The 21,187-nt window shown below is 47.5% G+C and overlaps 1 protein-coding gene across 3 annotated transcripts; it reads left to right on the top strand.

The window, feature by feature from the left end:
* The first annotated feature begins 77 nt into the window (after positions 1 to 77).
* On the top strand, positions 78 to 6,783 carry ecd (ecdysoneless homolog). 3 transcript variants are annotated; one of them, XM_080550478.1, is made up of 14 exons: positions 78 to 127; positions 555 to 780; positions 1,194 to 1,311; positions 1,482 to 1,569; positions 1,970 to 2,163; positions 2,300 to 2,507; positions 2,847 to 2,975; positions 4,058 to 4,183; positions 4,501 to 4,586; positions 4,713 to 4,798; positions 5,367 to 5,598; positions 5,777 to 5,844; positions 5,956 to 6,158; positions 6,366 to 6,783. In XM_080550478.1, exons 2-14 carry the CDS (start codon positions 573 to 575, stop codon positions 6,558 to 6,560), a joined length of 1,941 nt encoding a protein of 646 aa, XP_080406604.1. In that variant the 5' UTR covers positions 78 to 127; positions 555 to 572; the 3' UTR covers positions 6,561 to 6,783. The 3 variants fall into 3 exon arrangements, with proteins under 3 accessions (XP_080406604.1, XP_080406605.1, XP_080406603.1); XM_080550479.1 differs by having other exon boundaries at positions 4,710 to 4,798; positions 6,369 to 6,783; XM_080550477.1 differs by having other exon boundaries at positions 4,710 to 4,798.
* The last annotated feature ends 14,404 nt before the right edge of the window (positions 6,784 to 21,187 follow it).

Here is a 21,187-nt window from a genome sequence, read left to right as displayed (position 1 = left end):
AACTTGTTACAAAACGGAAGTTTGTTTCCTAGCCGAGATGATTTAAAGGTGGGACACAAACACTTTCAACGGCATGAGAACGACCAGAGTTGGAACGAACGTTATATTATACAAATATTAAGTCAAGGTAAAATCTTAGGTCATTCATTAATAACTCGCTCATAATACTGCATACTAAATGTAGCCATGCCGCATTAGTATATTTATAATAGCTGATTTGTATTGTGCTGTCTAATTTTCTGAGTTGTGCTTGATTGTAGTTTATCAGTCAAGAAATCACATATCGAGATATAAATATAACATATGCCGTCGTGATGTCAATGGGCTATATTTCATAAAGGGAAGCTATCTGAAAGTAATTTAGGCCACAACACTTACCCTTCATAACGGGAGGCAATATTCTTGAAGCCTCAACAACTAATCTGCACTTAATGGTTACTAACTGGCATCTAAGGAGTTTGGATGTTGACATAAGTTATCATTTTTAGTAAGCTTGAGTGTATCCTATAATACCGTCAAACGTTAAACCTCATTGTTTGTCATTCATGTCCTAGGTTCAAGCCATCCCCACCATGGATCCACTGAAGAGAACAGTAGTGAAAGAGGACGTGGTCCAGTACTATCTCTTCCTGGTCCAGCCACATTCCATAGAATATGCACAAGCCAATGAGAAGCATTTGCAACACCTACTTGAGGAGATTTGGGCCATGGTTGCTTCACACCTTGCGCAGTACATTTGGCAACAGCAGCCATTCAACCTCCATTACCACCCAGAAAAAGGTAACCTCACCAGGACAAGGCTACACACACACACACACACACACACACACACACACACACACACACACACACACACACACACACACACACACACACACACAAACCAGAACCCCAAGAGTCGATCAGGATTCAGGAATGTCATGTATTTATCGAATGACCATTCAAACAAACCATACAAAGTCATACAAACTAGTGTTGCACAATATTTTGGCCTCTTTGATTTGTTCAGATATTAACTAGCCTAAATAATATATCTAGTTGTTGTTTTCTTTGCTTTTTTAAAACTGTATGTATGAATTAGTTAAAAGTATGTGTTTTATGAATGAGTTTCGATGCTTCATTCATAGCAAACAGAAGTATTCAAATGCTCTATTAACTTGACCAAAAGGTAATGTCACTATGTTTCCCTTTAGGGGGAATTCCTGCACACATTGGAGGTAGCACCGCGTTTGGCGACAACGTGGAGGACGAGTGGTTCATCGTATACCTCCTCCTTCAGATCACCTTCGCCTTCCCTGAACTGGCTGCCAGGTTGAACCCCCTATCTCAATGAGCATTCATAAAGTTTGTGTGTGTGTGTGTGTGTGATTGTGTGTGGCACACACTCCCCATGATTCTGACGGCTTTCTTTTTCTTCTTTTTTTGACGATTTGTTCTTTCGACATTGTGTGTGTGTGTGTGTGTGTGTGTGTGTATACAAGGGTCGAGGATAACGACGGGGAGTTTGTTCTCATCGAAGCAGCTGATTATCTCCCTAAGTGGCTGGACCCAGAGACCAGTGAGAACAGAGTAAGATGTTTGTCAATGATGATGATGATGATGATGACCTGTCTGTTTTTCACTGTGTGTATGTGTATGTACGTGTACGTGTGCGTGTGTGTGTATCTTTCTGATGCTGATCATCTCTCTTGTCTTGACATCTCTGTGACACAAAAACACATAACTACACATAATTACATTATCAAACAGTCCTTGCTTTTGAATATCCAACATCCCAAAACGAAAGTATGTTTACAAGTCAAGTCTCCCTTACCAGTAGCCTATGGCGAATAAGAACAGTCAATCCAATGTACAAATTATAAGTATTTAGTGATCGTTAAACTGCTGTTTATTATATCGAGTGGGTACTTCAAAACTTGCAAGTTGCGTATTATGAAGGAAAAAAAAACTTGCTTTTCCCTTTGGTCAGGTTTTCCTCCATAAGGGGGAGTTGTACATCCTCCCCTGCCCCTCCTCCTCCCCCTCCCTCTCTGGGGGTGAGTTGGGTCTGCCCAGGGACGTGGTGCCCAGTGTAGCCCAGGCCCTGGTCCTGCTCTCCTCCCACCCCGGGGCCTGCCTCGCCAGCCAAGAGGTCCGCGCCGTGCTCCGGAAAAGGCTGAAGGGGTGAGCCCGGAGCCCCGAGGGGGTGAAGTGTGCGTGTGTGTGTGTGTGTGTATTAGCTTGAAGTGGGCGTGTGTGTGTCTGAGTGTGTGTGTATGTCAGCCTGAAGTGTGTGTGTGTGTGTGTGTGATCTTCCTAGATACCCTGAGACGCTCCAGGATGGCCTTCACCAGGCTGACCTTCACCACGCCCACTGCTTCCTACCCGCGGGCATCGCCGCCGTGTTGGCACGGCGACCAGACCTGGTGGCCCCGGCGGTGTCTGCGTTCTACCTGCGGGACCCGGTGGACCTCCAGGCCTGTCGGACGTTCCGCACCTTCCCCCCGGACCAGCGGGTCCTCGCCTCGGTGAACGCTCTTACCACTCCGACCTACACACACACACACACACACGGTTGATCGTCAGAGGAGATGCAGATGACCGGAAGTCCGGAACGTTCTTTACGTCTTCTCTTTGATCCCTGAATGAAGTGTTGTGGACCAGGAAATCTTTTTGGAAATCTGCCGCATTTTTGGTTTTAAGTGCCGCTTCCGAGCGCGGAGGTCACTCCCACCACGAGTTTACTGTCAATCATGTATTTGTCAGGTTATTCTATATTTAGTGTCATATCAGAATGAATCTGTTAATTGTGTGTGTATATGCTGCATTTCATGTGTGTGTGTCTGTCTCTCTCTCTCTCCATCCAGGTGACATTCACCCGTTGCCTTTACGCCCAGTTACAACAGCAGCAGTTCACTCCAGACCGGAGGAGTGGCTTTACCATGCCTGCCCGCTCCGACCCCCGTTACCACGGCTACGAGCTGGGGATGAAACTGGTGAGGTTTGCCCAGAGACATCTGCTTATCCAACACTTTTCCCTGTTGACCACCCCCATGGGATACACCAGTGTTTCCTCTACATGCATTTCATCGTGGCGGACCGCCACGATGGAATTTCCTCCGCCACCATTCAGATTTCTCAACCCAAAAAAAAAAAAAAGATTTAGGCCGCTTTTCAGACCTTCACAGCGCTAGACACACCCACAAGCGCTGAAACTGGACCAGTCCGTGTGTGTCGCGAGTATTGAACTTGAGGCTGCGTTCGTAAATTCGCTCTGAGAGCCCCGGAGCGCACACTGGGTTCAACGTCATAAAGGGACCAAGTCATTTGATTGGACAAGAGGCATTCCGTGAGTGCTGATCAGATTTCCAGAGCGTATTTACGAACGCGCCCTGGCTGTCACCCGAACACCGCGAGCTAGCGTAGTGTAGTGTAGTATAGGATGCGTAGTGTAGTGTAGTGTAGGATGGAGAGAGAGAGGAGAAGCCTCTCTATGTGTTACCTATGTCCAGTGTACTAGAACCACTCTAACAGGAGTGTTTGTCCGTGAATAACACCGGCTATGCCCGGGGTAGAAACACAAGACTATAGCTGGATAAGGTCTACAGGTCTACACGGTCATTTTAAGCCGTCGACCAGCCCTCTACGACCACGGGAAGTCATGTTAAAAGTGAAGATACTTCTGTTAAACTAAGCTAAGCTAAACATCGCTAATCGCTAACTCCCTCCTGGGCTTAAAGTGACAAGTAATAACGTTGTGAAAAAAAACGTCAGATCAGTGTTTTTGTTTTTATTGACAACGGAATTACATGCTGGAAAAACATGCAGACACAGACAATAAGAGACACACGGGAGAAGTACAGGAAAACATTAAATTTTTTTGGGCCATTCTCGAGTTTTGGCTGAAATTACGTCGTTGTTTTGAGCGCGCGTGCACGCGAAAAAATCGCGGGCGCGCGCGGTCAGCACTACCCGCCACCATTGTAAAAATTCCTGGAGGAAACACTGGATACACTCATGTTGAACCTGATTGGTGTGTGTGTGTGTGTGTGTGTGTGTGCCCCCCCCCCACCCCCAGGCCCACGGCTTTGAGATCCTCTGCTCCAAATGCAATCTATCGTCAAGTCAACCCGACACGCCCGTCAGCTGTTACCCTGAGTGGAAGGGCTTCCTGGAGAGTCTGACGAGGAACGGATACTTCAGAGTGAGTGACCCTCGCCCTTTATTCTTTTAATTAAATGTTTTATAATTCATAAATGTCTCTCTCCTATATATATTTCCCAGCAGGGGTGGACAACCAACTGAAGTCCTCAATAGCTGGCTGTCTTGTAAAATGTAGCGTAAAAAAACAACAACTAAGAAAGGAACTGTTGAACTACTGTCCCAAGATCATTCATAGCTCTGATAAAAAACATTACATAAAAAAATTCTAACAATTTAGGTTGTTTACACAGTCTACTTAGAAAATCACCCATTTAACCAGTTTGTCGTAATATTGTGTTTGTGGCTGGGTGCCTGCAGTGGGAGCTAGAGGGATCTGCACACTACAGAGAACTGATGACATCAGCAGAGAACTTCTTCAAACATTTCGTCGTCTCAAACACCAGGTGAGCGAAAGAGGAATAGTGAAGTGTGTGTGTGTGCTGGGTGTGTATGTTTTCTCTCTTTCTCTACTGTGTGCCCCCGTGTGTGTTCTGCCTGCCTCATTTTGCCCGTGTCCGTCCGTCCAGTAGCAGCTATCCAGGGGAGGAGGTCCTGCAGGTGCTGCAGATCTCTGCTCCCTTCAGCCTGGAGGATGGAGATCTACCCCCAGAGGACGGTGAGTCTACGCCACCTTAGGGGGGGCGGCAGGTAGCCTAGAGGTTAGAGAGGCCCGGGTAGCAATCGGAAGGTCATTGGTTCGATCCCCTGCCTCAGGAGGGATCTGCATGTGAGCTGGTGATTGGAGGGTTGCTGGCATGCTATCGAAGGTGTTAGGCGAATTAGGTTAACCCATAATTGCTCCAGGGGGCGCTGACTATCGCTGACCCTGTGCTTAGGGCAAAAAAACAACAACATTTTGTTGTGCAATGACAAAAAGGTTTAATCTAATCTAATAAGGCACTCAGTCTAGCACAGTGGTGCTTCAAACGATAACGCTAGTACCTTCTAAAAACAACTCCATCTCAATTGAATACTGTTAGCCAAACTGCCGATTCAAGTTACCTCAAGACAGTTACCCATCTTTCAGATACAATATACACGTCTTTCAGATACAATACACGTCTGAAATATATACGTATTCAAACGTCAGTAACCAGAGGTTCCAAAAATGGCTCGTTCTCCCCCTCCCCCTCTCTCTCTCCCTCCTTCCCTCCCTCCCTCTCTGTTTTTTTGTCCATCCTCAGACGACAGCTGGTTGGATATTTCAGCTCAGGAGCTGGAGCGTATGTTAGAGGAGAGAGGAGGGGGTGGACGCGTCGGAGCGGGTGCCTCACTGCTAAATTCGACCCACCAGACCCAGAGGGTCAGGGGTGAGGAGGAGGAAGAGGAGGCCAGCTATAGCCTGGTGGCCATGACCCAGGGCATGAAGGCCTTCATTAACACCACGTCCTCCCACGAGGGGGCAGAGCTGCCCTGGTGAGACTTCTCTTCTGACTGAGTGACTTCAAAATCAGAGATAAACAAACAACATACAGTAATCACATAGGGTGAGGGGAAAAGCCCTACCTGGGCTTTTTATCAGCACGTGTGAGTGTATTTTCCCTGGATTGTCAGTAATCCATACTGTATGTTTGTCTTTGTTCATAATGCACAGGTCCCTTTCAAATGAGCCCTTCAGGTTTGATCCAGACTCCATGTCCAGTGCCCTGGAGAGACTACTGGGTATGTAGTATATAACATAATACAAACACTTTCAGGTGGAGAGAGTGCACAGGGCAACAAACCCCAAGGTGCCACACTGTCAGAGAGTATGTCAATTTGTGAATCCCTTAGGGGTCAAGCAGGAGGAGTTGGATTCGGATGATCTAGAGGATGATGATGATGATGAAGAAGAAGAGGGAGATGACGGGTGTCCTAGCGGCCCACCAGGGGAGAAGGGTGCCGAGTCGCCAGGAAGTGCATGGATGAGGAAGTACATTGATGAGATGGACCAGGAGCTTCTGGGACAGAGCATGGGACAGAGCTTCACCCTGAAGGTCAGTGAGAGTTTCTGGCCCACATAGGGTATATCGCCGTCCAACAAATCACCACGTACAGTATATGTTGTAACGCTGTGCACCAAATAAAAGTACTGTAGTGTCAGGACGTGTCAGGAAGCTAATATTGGTGTGCGAGATGTATCAGATTGTACTGCAGCACCCTACCATACAGATGTGTAACCGTTGTATTGTTGATTGTTCCAGAAGGACAGCGAAAAAGCAGGGGGGGAGATGGAGGATGAAGAGGAAGAGGAGATCCAGCCCCTGGATGTGGATCTGAACCTGATCACCAACCTCCTGGAGTCCCTAACCGCCCAGGAAGGTCTGGCTGGGCCAGCCTCCAACCTGCTTCAGAGCCTGGGCATTCACCTGCCCCCCAATACTGACCACCACTCATGATGACCCCCCAATTCTGTTCGTGTGTGTGTGTGTGTGTGTCTGTGTGTGTGTGTCTGTGTGTCTGTGTGTGTGTGTGTGTGTGTGTGTGTGTGTGTGTAGTTTTCAAACTGGAAGTAAAGTGTTATTCTCTATTATGGATATTTTTGTATTGCACTTATGATGGAGAGATTGATTGACAAATAAAGAAAGAATACATTTTTGGAACCAAGATTGTGGGGTAGTGGTGGTCTGTAGGAAGTAGTGGTGGTCTTGTAGGGGGTAGTGGTGGTCTGTAGGGGGTAGTGGTGGTCTGTAGGGGGTAGTGGTGGTCTGTAGGGGGTAGTGGTGGTCTTGTAGGGGGTAGTGGTGGTCTAGTGGATAGTGAGTTGGACTTGTGATCGGGAGGTTGTGAGTTCAAATCCCACCTGAAACCACACCACTACTAGTGTGCCCTTGAGTAAGGCACTTAGCCCTCAGTTACTCCAGGGGGAATGTCCCTGTAATTCGTAATTGTAAATCGCTTTGGATTAAAAGCGATTGCTAAATGGCATAAAAAAAATAAAGATGTACCGTATTGACCCGAATATAAGACAGGGTTTTTCCCCCTGAAAAAAGTCTGAAAAATTTGCATCGTCTTATATTCGCGCCCTAGACTTTTACACGTCAATATTAATTCACAACAACGTATGGCGCCAAAAGACTGTTCCCCATGCGAGCCACCGTGTTTCTCCCTCTCACACACACCCCAGTGACTGTGCCTGGAGAGATGGAGACACACACTCACACACACACACCCGCACAGGTTATATACACACACACACACACAACTATACTATTGTAACCTCCAGTAATCCAGGTTCCCCTCAGTGGCTGTCGGGCTCTATCCCCAGGTCTTGTCGGGCTATGGCCCTTGATCGGACTGGCGGCAGACAAAACACATAAAATAAATTCTCTTGGGCAGAGGGCGGACAGGTTGGCCCCTTCGTAGGTTGGAAGGGCCTGCCGGCTCCCCTCAGATTCAGATTCAGATTCAGATAACGTTTATTGCCACTATGCATTACACATATAGGAATTTGCTTCGTCACCACAGCAAGTGCGTTTATACTTTTTTCACGTGTCAAAAACAGGACAACACAACAACAACAACACAGGACAGACAACAGTGCATTGGATATTGCGGTATAAAGTGCAGTGCAGAGTTTTAAACAGTGAGTCCAGTGCATATTCAGTCCTGGGCGGACTTGGGGGCGGGGGGGAGGGGGAAGCCAGAGTCATTTATCAGCCTGGCGGCTGAGGGGTAGAAACTGAGCCTGTGGCGGGCCTTCAGTGCCTTAGGCAGCCGCAACCTTCTTCCAGAGGGAAGCAGGGTGAGGAGGCCGTGGCCGGGGTGGAAGGGGTCTGCCATGATCTTCCTTGCCCTCCTCAGAGCCCTGGTGTCATGCAGGGAGTTGAGGGAGGGCAAGGGACAGCCGATCACCCTCTCTGCTGAACGTAGCACCCGCTGCAACTTGGCCTTGTCCTTGGCCGTTGCAGCAGGGAACCAGGTGATGATGGAGTGGGTGAGGATGGACTCTATGATGGCCGTGTAAAACTGGACCATCATGGACCTCGGCAGCCTGAGTTTCCTCATCTGCCGGAGGAAGAACATCCTCTTCTGGGCCTTCTTCGTGAGGGCCTCGGTGTTCTGCTCCCACTTTGGCAGTGGCAGTTGGGCTCTCTCCCCGTCTGACTGCGGCCTATATGAACCCCATGACAAGGAAGGCTGTTTTGATTGCTTTGGTGGAGGAGAGCGTACCTGTCCGGCGCTTCTGGATCCATCCCATCAATAGGACCAGAAAACAGCACGGAGAGTACCACCGGCTGGTGTTGGAGCTCCGACTGTATGGAGAGGAGTTTCGTCGGTACTTTCGGTTGGACCGGTGCCAGTTCGACCTGCTCCTACGTAAAGTAGGTCCGAACATTACCAAGGCGGACACCTCGTACAGACAGGCCATCAGGGCTGCTGAACGGCTTGCCATTTGTCTTCGGTATGTATCAAAATGTAGAATACCCTATGAATGAATGAATGACCAAAGATAGCACACAATAGGTTATGTTTGGCCAGCTAGAACAAACCTAGAATTCAAGTTGGTAGAACCTATAATTCTAAGTTTAACGTTTAGGTTGATCAGTAGGTAAATTCTAGCCCATGTTTTTGAATGTGTGTCAAAATATCAGATCAACCTGTAGACATATGGGAAACCATTTTATGCATCTTTAATACATATACAAATTAATCTACTGTATTCCTATAATTAGCCTATTAGGGATCATTTGAGCCCCCCCTATTGAGAAGCACTGCTGTATGTGTTGTGGCAACATGCCTATATGTAGTATCAGTAAAAATGTGTGTAGAATGCATTATTGGTTAATTCTAAAACTTGTTTTTTTTAATTTGCAGTTTCCTGGCGACTGGTGACTCCTACAGGACAATAGCATTTAGCTATCGTGTGGGCTGGTCTACTGTGGCACTTATTGTGTCCACAGTATCCAGGGCTATATGGGATTGTCTTGTAGCTGAGTTCATGCCTGTGCCCAAGGAACAAGACTGGAGAGCCACTGCTAAGGAGTTCGAGGACATATGGAACTTCCCCAACTGTGTTGGTTCCATTGATGGGAAGCACGTGGTTGTCCAGGCGCCCCCAAACTCCGGGTCTGAGTTTTATAACTACAAGGGGACCTATTCCCTTGTCCTGCTGGCAGTCGTCGATGCCAACTACAACTTCCTGGTCGTTGATGTCGGGGCTTATGGCAAGGCGAGTGACGGGGGTACGCTCAGGGAGTCTGCCTTTGGTAGAAGACTCCAGGATGGCACCAGCGGCATCCCACCAGCTGCAGCACTCCCAGGGGCAGCCCAACTTGGTCCGGTACCGTATGTGTTTGTTGGAGACGAGGCTTTCCCTCTCAAGCCCAACCTGATGAGGCCCTATGCAGGGAGGCATGATCCAGGCACTCCAACCCGGATCTTCAACTACCAACTGTCCCGGGCCAGGTTGGTGGTTGAGTGCACGTTTGGTGCCCTCTCTGCCCGCTGGCGGATGTACAGGCGTGTCATCCCTCTGAAGCCAGAGAATGTGGAGGCCTGTGTGAAAGCGACCTGCGTGCTCCACAACTACATACTGAAGACGGGGAGTGACCGGTCCCATTGCCAAACCCCATCGGAGGCGGGTGTCCAAAGAGATGGCCTACAGGACCTCACTCGCACAGGTAACAACAACTCCACTACAGAAGCGAAGAGAGTGAGGGAGACCCTGACATCCTACTTCTCCTCTCCAGCAGGTGCTATCCCATGGCAGAACACCATCATCTAGAGCAGCCTCTACAACCAGTGCTATCACCCTCAATCAAATATTAATATCAAATCTTTACTGATATATATATATCAAAATTGGGTGTATACCAATTATTTGTGACTTTGTGTCTTGGGAACAGGGAGTGTTTTGCCCTTTTGTGAATGCTGGCTGTTTTACCCCAGTTTTAATCTTCAGATATATTTGTATGTTTGAAGAAAGTAACTCTCTCTGCTCTTCTCTTTTGCAATGTTGGCCCATTTGGGGGGGGGGGGGGTTAAGCCTTAAGACGAGGGAGCCTCATATACGGTCCTGTATAAATGTTACTGTGCTTCAAACACACTTTGTGGGGGGGGGGATAATAATAAAAGAAATATTTGATGCACACAATAATGCATCTAACGTTTTGTTATGAACGGCTGACGGCGCAAGATAATAAGACTGTAGTAGCAACAACACCTGCTGTTGAGGGTCTGTGAGGGAGTGTGACCTGACAACAGGGACCATAACTGACCCCCCCAACCCCACCCCACCCCACCCCCTGTGTGTAGAACAGAGACTGTTATTAGTGTGTGTGTGTGTGTGTGTGTGTGTGTGTGTGTGTGTGTGTAGAACAGAGACTGTTATTAGTGTGTGTGTGGAACAATACAATCTGAATGCATATCATTAATATCAAATCCACTCTAAACTTGTGTTTTTCTTTCTCATGGATAAATTCTACCAACGTGAGCAACTGGCACAATTTGAATAAGGATAGTTTAAATAATGACCCTTCACAAACATGATTAACAAATAACAAAGCTTTTAATAAGCAAACATGGGGAAACAGTGGAGGATGTGGGTACAATAGTACCATACTTTTAGTGACACAGTGCCACCATGTGGAGTAACCAAGCACTAAGCAACATAATAAATAACAATAATATGGTTTACATTACAATAAATAAACAGCAACACTGCTTGTAACAAAGTTCAAAGTGTAATAAAGACCATTCATTCATTCACAGTTCTGGCCTTTTATCACAGGCAGGCAGGCAGACACACACACACACACACACTCTCTCTCTTTCACTCACTCTAACTTGCTCCCCACACACACACTCTCTCGCTCTCTCTCTCTCTTAGTCGGAGAGGTACACCCATGACGGCCTTTCAACAGCGTGTGGCTTATTCTGTAATGAAAGACAAAAACAACATCCAAAGGGTTAAAAACATACATCCACATCAGATTCTCCACTGATAAGGGGATGATTAAACAGAATGTAAAAAACGTACGTGGGAATTGTGCATTATAGAATAACTGTTGAATCTGAAGCTTCAACGCTTCCTTGGTTTGCAGTGGAAGCTTCCGCAGATTGAGGACAACCGTTTGACCAAAGAGGTCGTCTACGTCGGGTGGTGTGGGTGGTGTCTGCACTGTCTGGTTTGCCCTCATCTGGTCATCGTCCAGCGCAGCGACCACACGCTGTTGAAATGCTGTCACTGGTGTACCTGTTGAGGTACCCGGAGCACGGTTCCTCCTCCTTTTAGGGCAGGGAGCTTGGGGGGTGTCTGGAGGTGCTGTTGAGGTAGAGATAACAGAAAGGTTATGGCAGCTCCTGTTGTATTCTTACTTAGGAACAACCCCCATCCCCTTGAGTCTTGGTTATTAAGCAAGATACCGCTACGACTGCAGTATCAGTAAATCAGTCAAAACAAAGTAGTGGCATATGTGTGAGTGCGTGTGCACACATTATTGAATGCGCTTGTCACCAGCTTTTACCAGATTGAACAGTGAAGCGTTGTACATGTGTCTCAGTGACGTCAGTAAACCCCAGTATGGCACTCACAGAGCTTAAATGGGCTACAGTATGTTTGTTTTTTTCACCCTAGATTAGAAGATACCGCTACATAATACCTGCTTCTGATGCTCCCTCCAACAACTCCTCATCCTCCTCTTCCAAGCTCGCCTGTCCCTCCATCTCATCCTCTGCTTCCTGTCTCCAAAGTCGAATTTGAGCTAGATGGCCACACACACATAGCATAGCTAACGTTAGTTAAACAAGGAAAAAAAGATTTACCAGGATTTATAACATAACCAGGCATTTGTTAATTTTATTTCGACACAACACAGACGGCTTGCTAAACATTAGCTAACGTTAGAGTTAGCTAGCTAGCAGCCTCGACATTTAAGCTTTTTAATAGTTTATTCACAAACCTGGTAGACTAATCCTGATCCAGAAGCGCCGGACAGGTACGCTCTCCTCCGCCAAAGCAATCAAAACAGCCTTCCTTGTCATGGGTCTCATATTGGCTTCAGAGACAGTCATATAGTCATCAAGGCTATTTATTATGTTTAGGGCGCAAAATGTTCCCTCCCTCCAAATACAGATAACCAATCCTGGGATAAGAATCCTGTTATTATCATATAGGCCTATAGCGAACCTGTTGCTAGCGAAGTTTCCCACAGAAGTAGCCACTGAGGTAACGGCGGTAAGCTCTACTCGTGTTGCTAGCGAAGTTTCCCACAGAAGATATATAAACGGGTTATTTTGATAAACTGGACACATTTTGTGAATATATATGGTTACTTTCTCGCCTGAAAACATATAACAACTTCATAAAATGACATATTAACACTTGTAGAGCCAAATTAAAGATTTTCGCCAATGGCGGATTTTACATCTGTGGCGAAAGCTCTGGTCAAGAAACTACTTCCGGTTTACTTCCGGTTGTTTTGACGGATCCAACGCAACGCAAAAGCTGAAATATTTTGACTGATTACCGCACCCTGCCAGACAAGAAACGCAATGCAGAGCAACGCAACGGATCAACGCAACTGCCCCATTGAGATGAATGACTTCCGGTGCAACGCAATGACTGGTGTGCATGCAGCTTAAGCTCGGCTGCCACCTTCGCCCAAGCAGCTTTCTTCCTGTTCGTGTCTCTGTAGTTTTCCAATGTTGTAAAGTAGATCGCAGGTTGGCCAGAGACGGCAATAATCAGTTGCTCCTCCATTGTTCAAACTTTTTTTGTTGTTCAAACTTTCCCCGCTGCGTTGTTGCGTCTGCATCGCACGTTGAAGTACGTCAAGTCCATCCCACGAGGTTGCACCAGAACGACGCAATGCAACGCAACGCCAAAAGACTGTTCCCCCACGCGAGCCACCGTGTTTCTCCCTCTCACACACACACCCCAGTGACGGTGCCTGGAGAGATGGAGACACTCACACACACACCCGCGGAGAGACACCGCAGAGACACACTCGGACCAGCTCGAAAAAATTGGCTCTTAAGTTGGTCAAGTTCAGATCAGAATCAGATCAGAATCAGAATCAGAATCAGAAGACTTTTATTGCCATGACATGTAAACATGTTAGGAATTTGGTTTGGTACCATGGAGCACGGTTTACAGAAGGACAGGTGCAAGACAGGACAAGACAGTGCAAACCAACATCAAAGTGCAAGAGTCATAATTAATATAAATATAGAGTGCAGAGATCAAGTGGTTCAAGTGTTCAAGTATTCATATCCAGACAGTGCAAAGCTCTCTGGGTGGGGGTGGAGGGAGGGTAGATAGATAGGGGTCAGGTCAGGGGGGGGCAGCAGCATTTAGGATCCGGATGGCTGTGGGGAAAAAGCTGTTTGTATGTCGGACCTTCACAGTATTTATGGACCGCACCCTCCTGCCTGAGGGGAGCGGGGCGAAGAGACCGTGTCCTGGGTGTGCGGGGTCAGCCATGATCTTCCTGGCCCTCCCCAAAGCCCTACTTTTAAACAGGGCCTCAAGGGGGGGCAAAGGGCAGCCAATCACCCTCTCCGCCGAGCGTATCACCCGCTGCAGCTTGGCCTTGTCCTTGGCCGCTGCAGCGGGGAACCAGATGATGATGGCGGAGGTGACGATGGACTCAATGATGGCCGTGTAGAAGTTCACCAGCGTGGTCTTAGGAAGGTGGAATTTCCTGAGCTGCCTCAGGAAAAACAGTCTCTTCTGGGCCTTTTTTGTGAGGGCGTCGATGTGGGGCCCCCACTTCAAGTCCCGAGAGACTGTCACCCCAAGGAAGCGGCATGACTCCACTGTGGTGACTGGAGTGCCTCCCAGTATGATTGGAGAGGGAGGGGGTGGGTTCCTCCTGAAGTCCACTATCAGCTCCACTGTCTTAAGAGCATTTAGCTCTAGGTTGTTCCGGGTGCACCAGGAGACCACCAAGTCAATCTCGCTCCTGTAAGCAGATTCATCCCCCTTGGAGATGAGCCCTACCAGGGTGGTATCGTCCGCGAACTTGAGGAGCTTGACCGACTGGTGGCTGGAGGTACAGCAGTTGGTGTAGAGGGAAAACAGGAGGGGAGACAGGACGCAGCCCTGCGGGGAACCGGTGCTGATGGTCCTCAGCTCAGAGATGGACTTCCCGAGCTTCACCCGCTGGGTCCTGTTGGACAGAAAGTTCGTGATCCACCTGCAGGTGTAGTCAGGCACCTGCAGTGCAGAGAGCCCACACTCCAGTATGGGTGGCAAGATGGTGTTGAATGCCGAACTGAAGTCAACGAACAGGATTCTGGCGTAGGTCCCGGCCGTGTCCAGATGTTTTAGGACATGGTGTAGGGCCATGTTGACTGCGTCCTCCACGGACCTGTTGGCTCTATACGCGAACTGCATGGGGTCTAGGAGAGGGTCTGTGATGGACTTTAGGTGGGCAAGGACGAGGCGTTCAAAGACCTTCATGACTACAGAGGTCAGGGCAACGGGTCTGTAGTCATTCAGGCCTGTGATCCTCGACTTTTTGGGGACAGGGATAATGGTGGAGGTCTTGAAGCAGGCTGGTACCTGACAGCACTCCAGGGAGGAGTTGAAGATGTTGCTGAACACAGGGGACAGCTGGTCAGCGCAGAACTTCAACATGGAGGGTGAGACAGCATCCGGACCGGCCGCCTTCCGGGGGTTCTGTCTCTTGAACAGGCGGTTCACCTCTCTCTCTGAGACAGAGAGGTGTGAGCGGGCAGAGGGGGTGGGGCTCAGGGGAGAGAAGGGAGGAGGATAAGCGCATTGAGTTGCATCTTGTAAGAAATGCGCTATACAAATAAAATTTGATTTGATTTTGATTTGAGGAGGGGAGGTTGGGGAGAGGGGGGGGGGGAGGGGGGGCAGTAGTAGAGGGGGCAGACTGTGGGCGGGCAGAGGGGGTGGGGCTCAGGGGAGAGAAGGGAGGAGGAGGGGAGGTTGGGGAGAGGGGGGGGAGGGGAGGGGGGGCAGTAGTAGAGGGGGCAGACTGTAGTTCGAATCTGCAGTAAAACTTGTTCAGTTCATTTGCAAGGAGAGTGCTTTCTATGGTCAGAGGGGGTTTTGGTTTATAGTTTGTAATTTGTTTTAGACCCTTCCAGACAGAGGCAGCGTTGCCATCTGAGAATTGTTGTTGCAGTTTCTCAGAGTAGCGATGTTTTGCTTGCTTAACAGCTGCCTCGAACTTGTACCTGGCGTCTCTAAACCTGTTCTTGTCACCCCTCTGCCAGGCATCCTCCTTCTCCAACCTCAGCCTTCTGAGCTGGGCTGTGAACCAGGGTTTGTTAACAAACAACAGAGGAGGAGTTACGATGCCAATGTTAAGACCATGGTGATCAATGAAGCAGAGGCATCAAACAACTGTCGAGCAGCCAAGACATATGATATTACAGAGTGTAATGTTAGAAGTTGACGAGCCCAAAAAGATCGGCTTAAGAATGGTAACAGTCAGAGAAAAGCGTTTCGCCGTCCGCAAAGCGGCCTCTTCCAGGTGATTGACAGGAGGGTGACTGAAAAACCTAACGATTGTATGGCATACCCCAAGATGATAAAAAAAATTACCTACATTGTTTCATTCAATGTGAATAAAAATCAAATGATTTTCTTTATTTGGTCTTCTTTATTTGGTTTTCAAAAAAAGTATTTTACCGAAAATGATTATTGAAAAAGGGGGGTCGTCTTATAATCAGGGTCGTCTTATATTCGGGTCAATACGGTAATTATTTTGGGAAATGGGCCTCGGGACAGACTCACACAAGGAGGTAGGGGGGGGGGCACATTAGAAATCTTGCTTAGGGCGACAAAAGTCCTACGGCCGGCCCTGATATTGTATGTGTGTAATCAGTGGCGGACTCAGGCTGTTTGAAGGGCAGGGGCGCAAAGAAAAAAAGGGCACCTACTGCACAACATGGGACCCCATCAGTGCACATGGTCAAGTTTAGACCATTGGATGGGCAGCCAATAATTTTTGCCATTTTAGCAGACGCTTTTAATCCAAAGCGACTTACAATTACGAATTACAGGGACATTCCCCCTGGAGTAACTGAGGGCTAAGTGCCTTACTCAAGGACTCACTAGTAGTGGTGTGGTTTCAGGCGGGATTTGAACTCACAACCTTCCGATCACAAGTCCAACTTACTATCCACTAGAGTCTAGAAGACCATCACTACCCCCAATAGGGCACATCCTCTAATTTTGCCACTCAAAAGGGCACTTTAGTGCGACGTTTTTCAACTGTGGGGGCACATGGTCAAATTTAGACCATTGGAGGGGCACTAATAGGGCACATCCTCTAATTTTCGCCACTCAAAAGGGCACTTAAAGGAGACGTTTTTCAACTGTGGGGGCACCAGGAGGGGCGGTCGCCCCCCCTGCCCCCCCCCCTGAGTCCGCCAGTGCCTCCTAACCCTCTCATACACACTGTACTTCTCGCTCTACCCCCCCCCCCCCCCCTGTCGCTCTCTCTGACCTCCATAGGGTTGACTGTGATGGTGAGGGCCGAGTCGTCCCAGTCCAGCTCTCTCTCCTTGGCGGTGTCGGAGCTCTTTCCTTCCTGTTGGTGGGTCAGGTGGATGCGGTAGATGCCTAGCACCACCACCACCACTAGGGCGGCGATACAGATCACTATCACCACTGTGGCAGCACTGGGGGAGAGAGGAAGAGGAGCCTGGGGGAGAGAGGAAGAGGAGCAGGAACAGTTAGACCGAGGCACTCACAGGCACGCAGGTACGCATGCAGGCACGCACATATACACGCGCAAGCACGAGCACACACACACACAGACACACACACACACACACACACACACACACACAGACAGACAGATCTGTGCCCTCTTACAATATCATCAAACACATTGCACTTGCTGTATCCGGCAGACAATGTATGTGTGTGTGTTCTATTAGTGTGTGAATGCATTTACAGAGGGCCCTCTTTTCATGAATAATTCAATTCAATCCGTTCTTTACGTCTGTGAAGGAAAGACATCTTCAGACCGAATCCTTGGCCCTGAAACTCACAGAGGTCTACGAGAGACCCTCAGATGCACTCTCAGAGAATCTGACATGCACTCACTTTTCACACACTACTTGTGGGTCAAAACTGTGAGGTTGTCCCTGGGGAAATATTGTGAAAGATGGGGGTGGAGGGGGTTCTGTTTATGACCACAGAGAAGGAAAGATAGAAATGCCTTTTACCTAGGAGGAGTTTTAAACATTGAAGACTGTTCAAGTTGTGCAACTGCCCCCAGAATGAGTTTCCATGTGTCAAAGATGATAGTGTAATAATCTAGTTAATTTAGTATGCTGTCTCCCATCACAGGATGATGGATGTCCTGTTCTCTTTACCCCTCTCTCACTCTCTCACTCTCTGTTTCTCTGGTTGTGTACTGTAGCCATATTCCTCTTAAGCTAATGGTCTATCTCCTTCCCTACTCTCTCACTCACACACACACACACACACACACACACACACACACACACACACACACACAGCAGTCTAACAGCAGTAGCCATAGAGCTCTCCAGGACACTAAGCTGACCCATTTGAGTTGGATGAATAATTAAGGTAGAGCATTAATTGGGATCTGATGTAGTACATTAGGATCTGGAGGCCCATTTCCACCATGCTCTCTTTAACAGTGATTTTAGCTGTGATAGTGGTTCACAACATTGATTCTAAGGACCCACTGTATCTGCTGGGCTGACTCACAGGTGAGATGGACATGTTTTGGTATTATGCTTGGTAACTTTGAAACTTGAAATGAATCATGACCTAGAATACTTCAAATAGTTCTGCCTTTACAGCGGCAATCTGGGACTGGCATTTGAGGACTTTTAAATTATTGATATACTGTATAGCCATTGATTATTGAAGAATGTAACTTGAGTCCCATTCACACCAAATAGTGGACCTAGGAATTTAGTGGGTTATTGGCTGGAGAGGGTTCGGTGTGAATGGGTCTACCTACCCACTAAAATCCTCTCCAGCAATTGCCGAGCTACAAACCTATTAGAAAGCTGACTGATTTAGCGGGTCTGTTTCGGTGTGAACGGGACAAGCTAAACACCCACTAATACCATTGTGACGCAATATTGAGTTGTCACTGCTTTGCTACTGTATCGCACATTTTTTTATCCCTTTTTTTGTCTGCTTCCATTTTTTCCTCATCATTTTCAGGCTCCGTCATTTCTTTCCACAGGGGTGTTGCGATAAACGTTATAATGGATTGCTTTGTAAACCCGTTACAAATAATGTAACCTCAAATTTAAACATTTGACCGTTGCTATGTAAAGACCTACGTTACATCTCCGTCGATGTATTTAAGAGTGGTTACATTTGTTCATTCTCATACCTCAGCTGTTTATCAAATAACACTTTCTTCCCAGATTGCCCTTTTAAATTGAGGCTGATTAGTAAATTGGTTGGAATGAAAACCTGCATATGCTGCAGGTAGGAGAGATCGGGGGCATTGTAAAATGTTTTGCAATTACTCAGAGACCACTCAGCCGAGACCAGTATTTTCTTTTTATATCACAAACTTACATCTCAAGCCCTTTTAAAATGGGTCACTGATTGGTTAAAATAGCAAGCCTTCACAAAATATGTGAGGAATGGTTGATTTTGCTTTGAATATCTTCATTCTCTGAGCAACAATACAAAAATACAAAATTACATCTTAACTAGACCTAACACTATAGCCTAGCCTAACACTATAGCCTCTAGTTTAAAAATAAGTGTACATTAAACATGTTGTCCCCCTCGAATGATGTAGCCCCCCTCTATAAAAGGAGTTGGATGATGGATTATTTGCTATTAGGATACTATCATACTAACTCTTTTGATATAAGACGCCTTTACTTCAAACACAGATTCTATGAATAGCCTAAGACCAAATATTTGCACAGGAAAATTATTTGGTTACAAATGCAACTGGCTATACCTAGGTTACCCAACTCTGGTTTCCATATTGATACAGTTTCTGTATTAAATTATGCTGCATAACAGCCTTCACTCACAAAATATTCCCACGTTCATTAGGCTATTAGAGAATTTCTATGGCCGAATTTTCCCCATCGTATTGTCCGAATTGGGATAATCTGTGTAATTTTATAAAGTCTGCATCTGTATAGCCCCATCGCTCACCCATGTTTCATAAACAATTGTCCCAGTTGTGTCTGATAAAAAGCATGTGACATACAAATGGACAGAGACTGAATCATAGTCCCTCATTTAATCGGTGGGTGACAATAACCCAATCGTGAGTTTAGAATTATATGGTTCTATCTCCGTTTAGGGTAGTTCAGAGATATTGAGCGTCAAAGTTTTGACATTCCATTATGTTTTGTGAGATGGAACCTTTGTATTTTATTAATTACTAACTCAAAAATGTCAACATTTAAAAAAAATAACACCACACAGGCATTAATAAACACCCAATGGATCAGATTATGTAAAAAAAAGAAAATGTTGACAAGAATGGAGATAGAACCTTATAATTCTAACGTCACGCAATGCCAAGCCCCCCAAGACGGTTTTCTGCATGCACATATGATTCAAAGTGGCAGCCACCAGAGTCAGAAAGGCCAAAATGGGTGAGTCCACTCCCCTAGAACACCACTGGCAGTAACAACATATGTAAACAAACACGTGTCTGGTTAGACACTCCAAAACAGTGTTCGTTAATTAAATAAAAGGATGCCATTCCCTGATCGCTACCAATTAAACATAGTCATTACAACCATTAGGACGCTTTTACAAAGTGATTCACTTAGGAACAAGAGGCATTATGTAATGATTTTTTTTGTGTGTGTTTAATAATGCAATGAAAAGCTCCATGTGGGAAAAAGGCAACATCCTATAGTAGACAAATATGGAATAAGGAATAGTGATGTGTTGTCTTCCACTTCCTGGATGAATAGTTACACAGCTTCCTGTGTCATGTGTGCCGTCGCCTCGTATCTCTGGCGCTTAGTGTTGACCTGGACAGAATGACAAAGAACAATCAGTTAAAGTAATAGAAGAGTGGCTCGGTTACAGTGACCGCTGCTGTTAAAACCACATCGACATTTAGATGAGCAGCCTCACCCTATAGGAGGAGCTCCACTCCCCAGTGCCGTGGCTGTTGACCGAGCGCACTCGGTAAAGGTAGTGGGTGTCTGGGAGCAGCCCTGACGTCTGCAGGTTACAGGCCTCCAGCCCACGCACGATCGCACCCTCCCCCATGGCCTCCCCCATGGCCTTCCCCACGGTATCAGCATCCTGGAAGTGAATGTCATAGCTGTCGACCTCCTCGCCCATCGGAACCATCCAGAAGATCTGCACACAAGACCAGAAACACAATTGAACAGGACCGTAATATGACAATGAATCATATACTATGTAAACCAAAACGTTTGTTGGCAGTCAGGTTGTTTTATGAATAAACTCCAGTGTTGCAGTGCATCATGGGACTGTAGCCTACCTCCACAGTGGCAACTCCCAAGATATGGTGCTGATAGATGATTGGGGGTCTGGGCAATAGGAGCTGGTGTTTCTCCTCTCTGGGGCTGCTGTCTCCAGCAGGTAGCATCATCTGCTCTTCCCGTGTCTTCTTGGGGGTAAGTGGCAGGGGCAGGGGGGGCTCCACTGGTATCAGGCCTTTGACTGGCGAGCCTGGGCTCGATGCCAACTGCACCACATCGCACCGTTCCAAAATGCAGTCGAGGCTGGGCGCTGCGGAGGCGACGGCCGCCGCTTCTACGTTCTTCCAGCGGAGGTGACTCCCCAGGCTGATCTGCAGGTCAATGAGGAGGGCCTCAAAGTCCATCTTCACCGCCTTGAAGGGTTCCCCCTCCTGGAGGTACGGGGCGGGACGCCGGACGTCCTCCTTGGTCTTGTGCAGCCACTGGGTCAGAGACCCGCTGAGGAACATCACCGAGTCAGGCTCCAGGAGCGCCTTCTCAGACATCACCTCCAGTCCGGTCAGAGAGGCCATGAGCGGGGCGGAGTCTTGGAGGAAGTCCCTGGCGGCGCCTTGGGTGGTGGACGTCAGGCCGTCCAGGTGGGTCAACAGCGCGGACTCGT

The sequence above is a fragment of the Nansenia antarctica genome (assembly GCF_963989245.1).
Source record: "Nansenia antarctica genome assembly, chromosome: 1".
In the NCBI taxonomy this organism is placed as follows: Eukaryota; Metazoa; Chordata; class Actinopteri; order Argentiniformes; family Microstomatidae; genus Nansenia; species Nansenia antarctica.
Note: the sequence above shows the minus strand (reverse complement) of the source record. Positions and strands in the feature narration are given on the sequence as shown.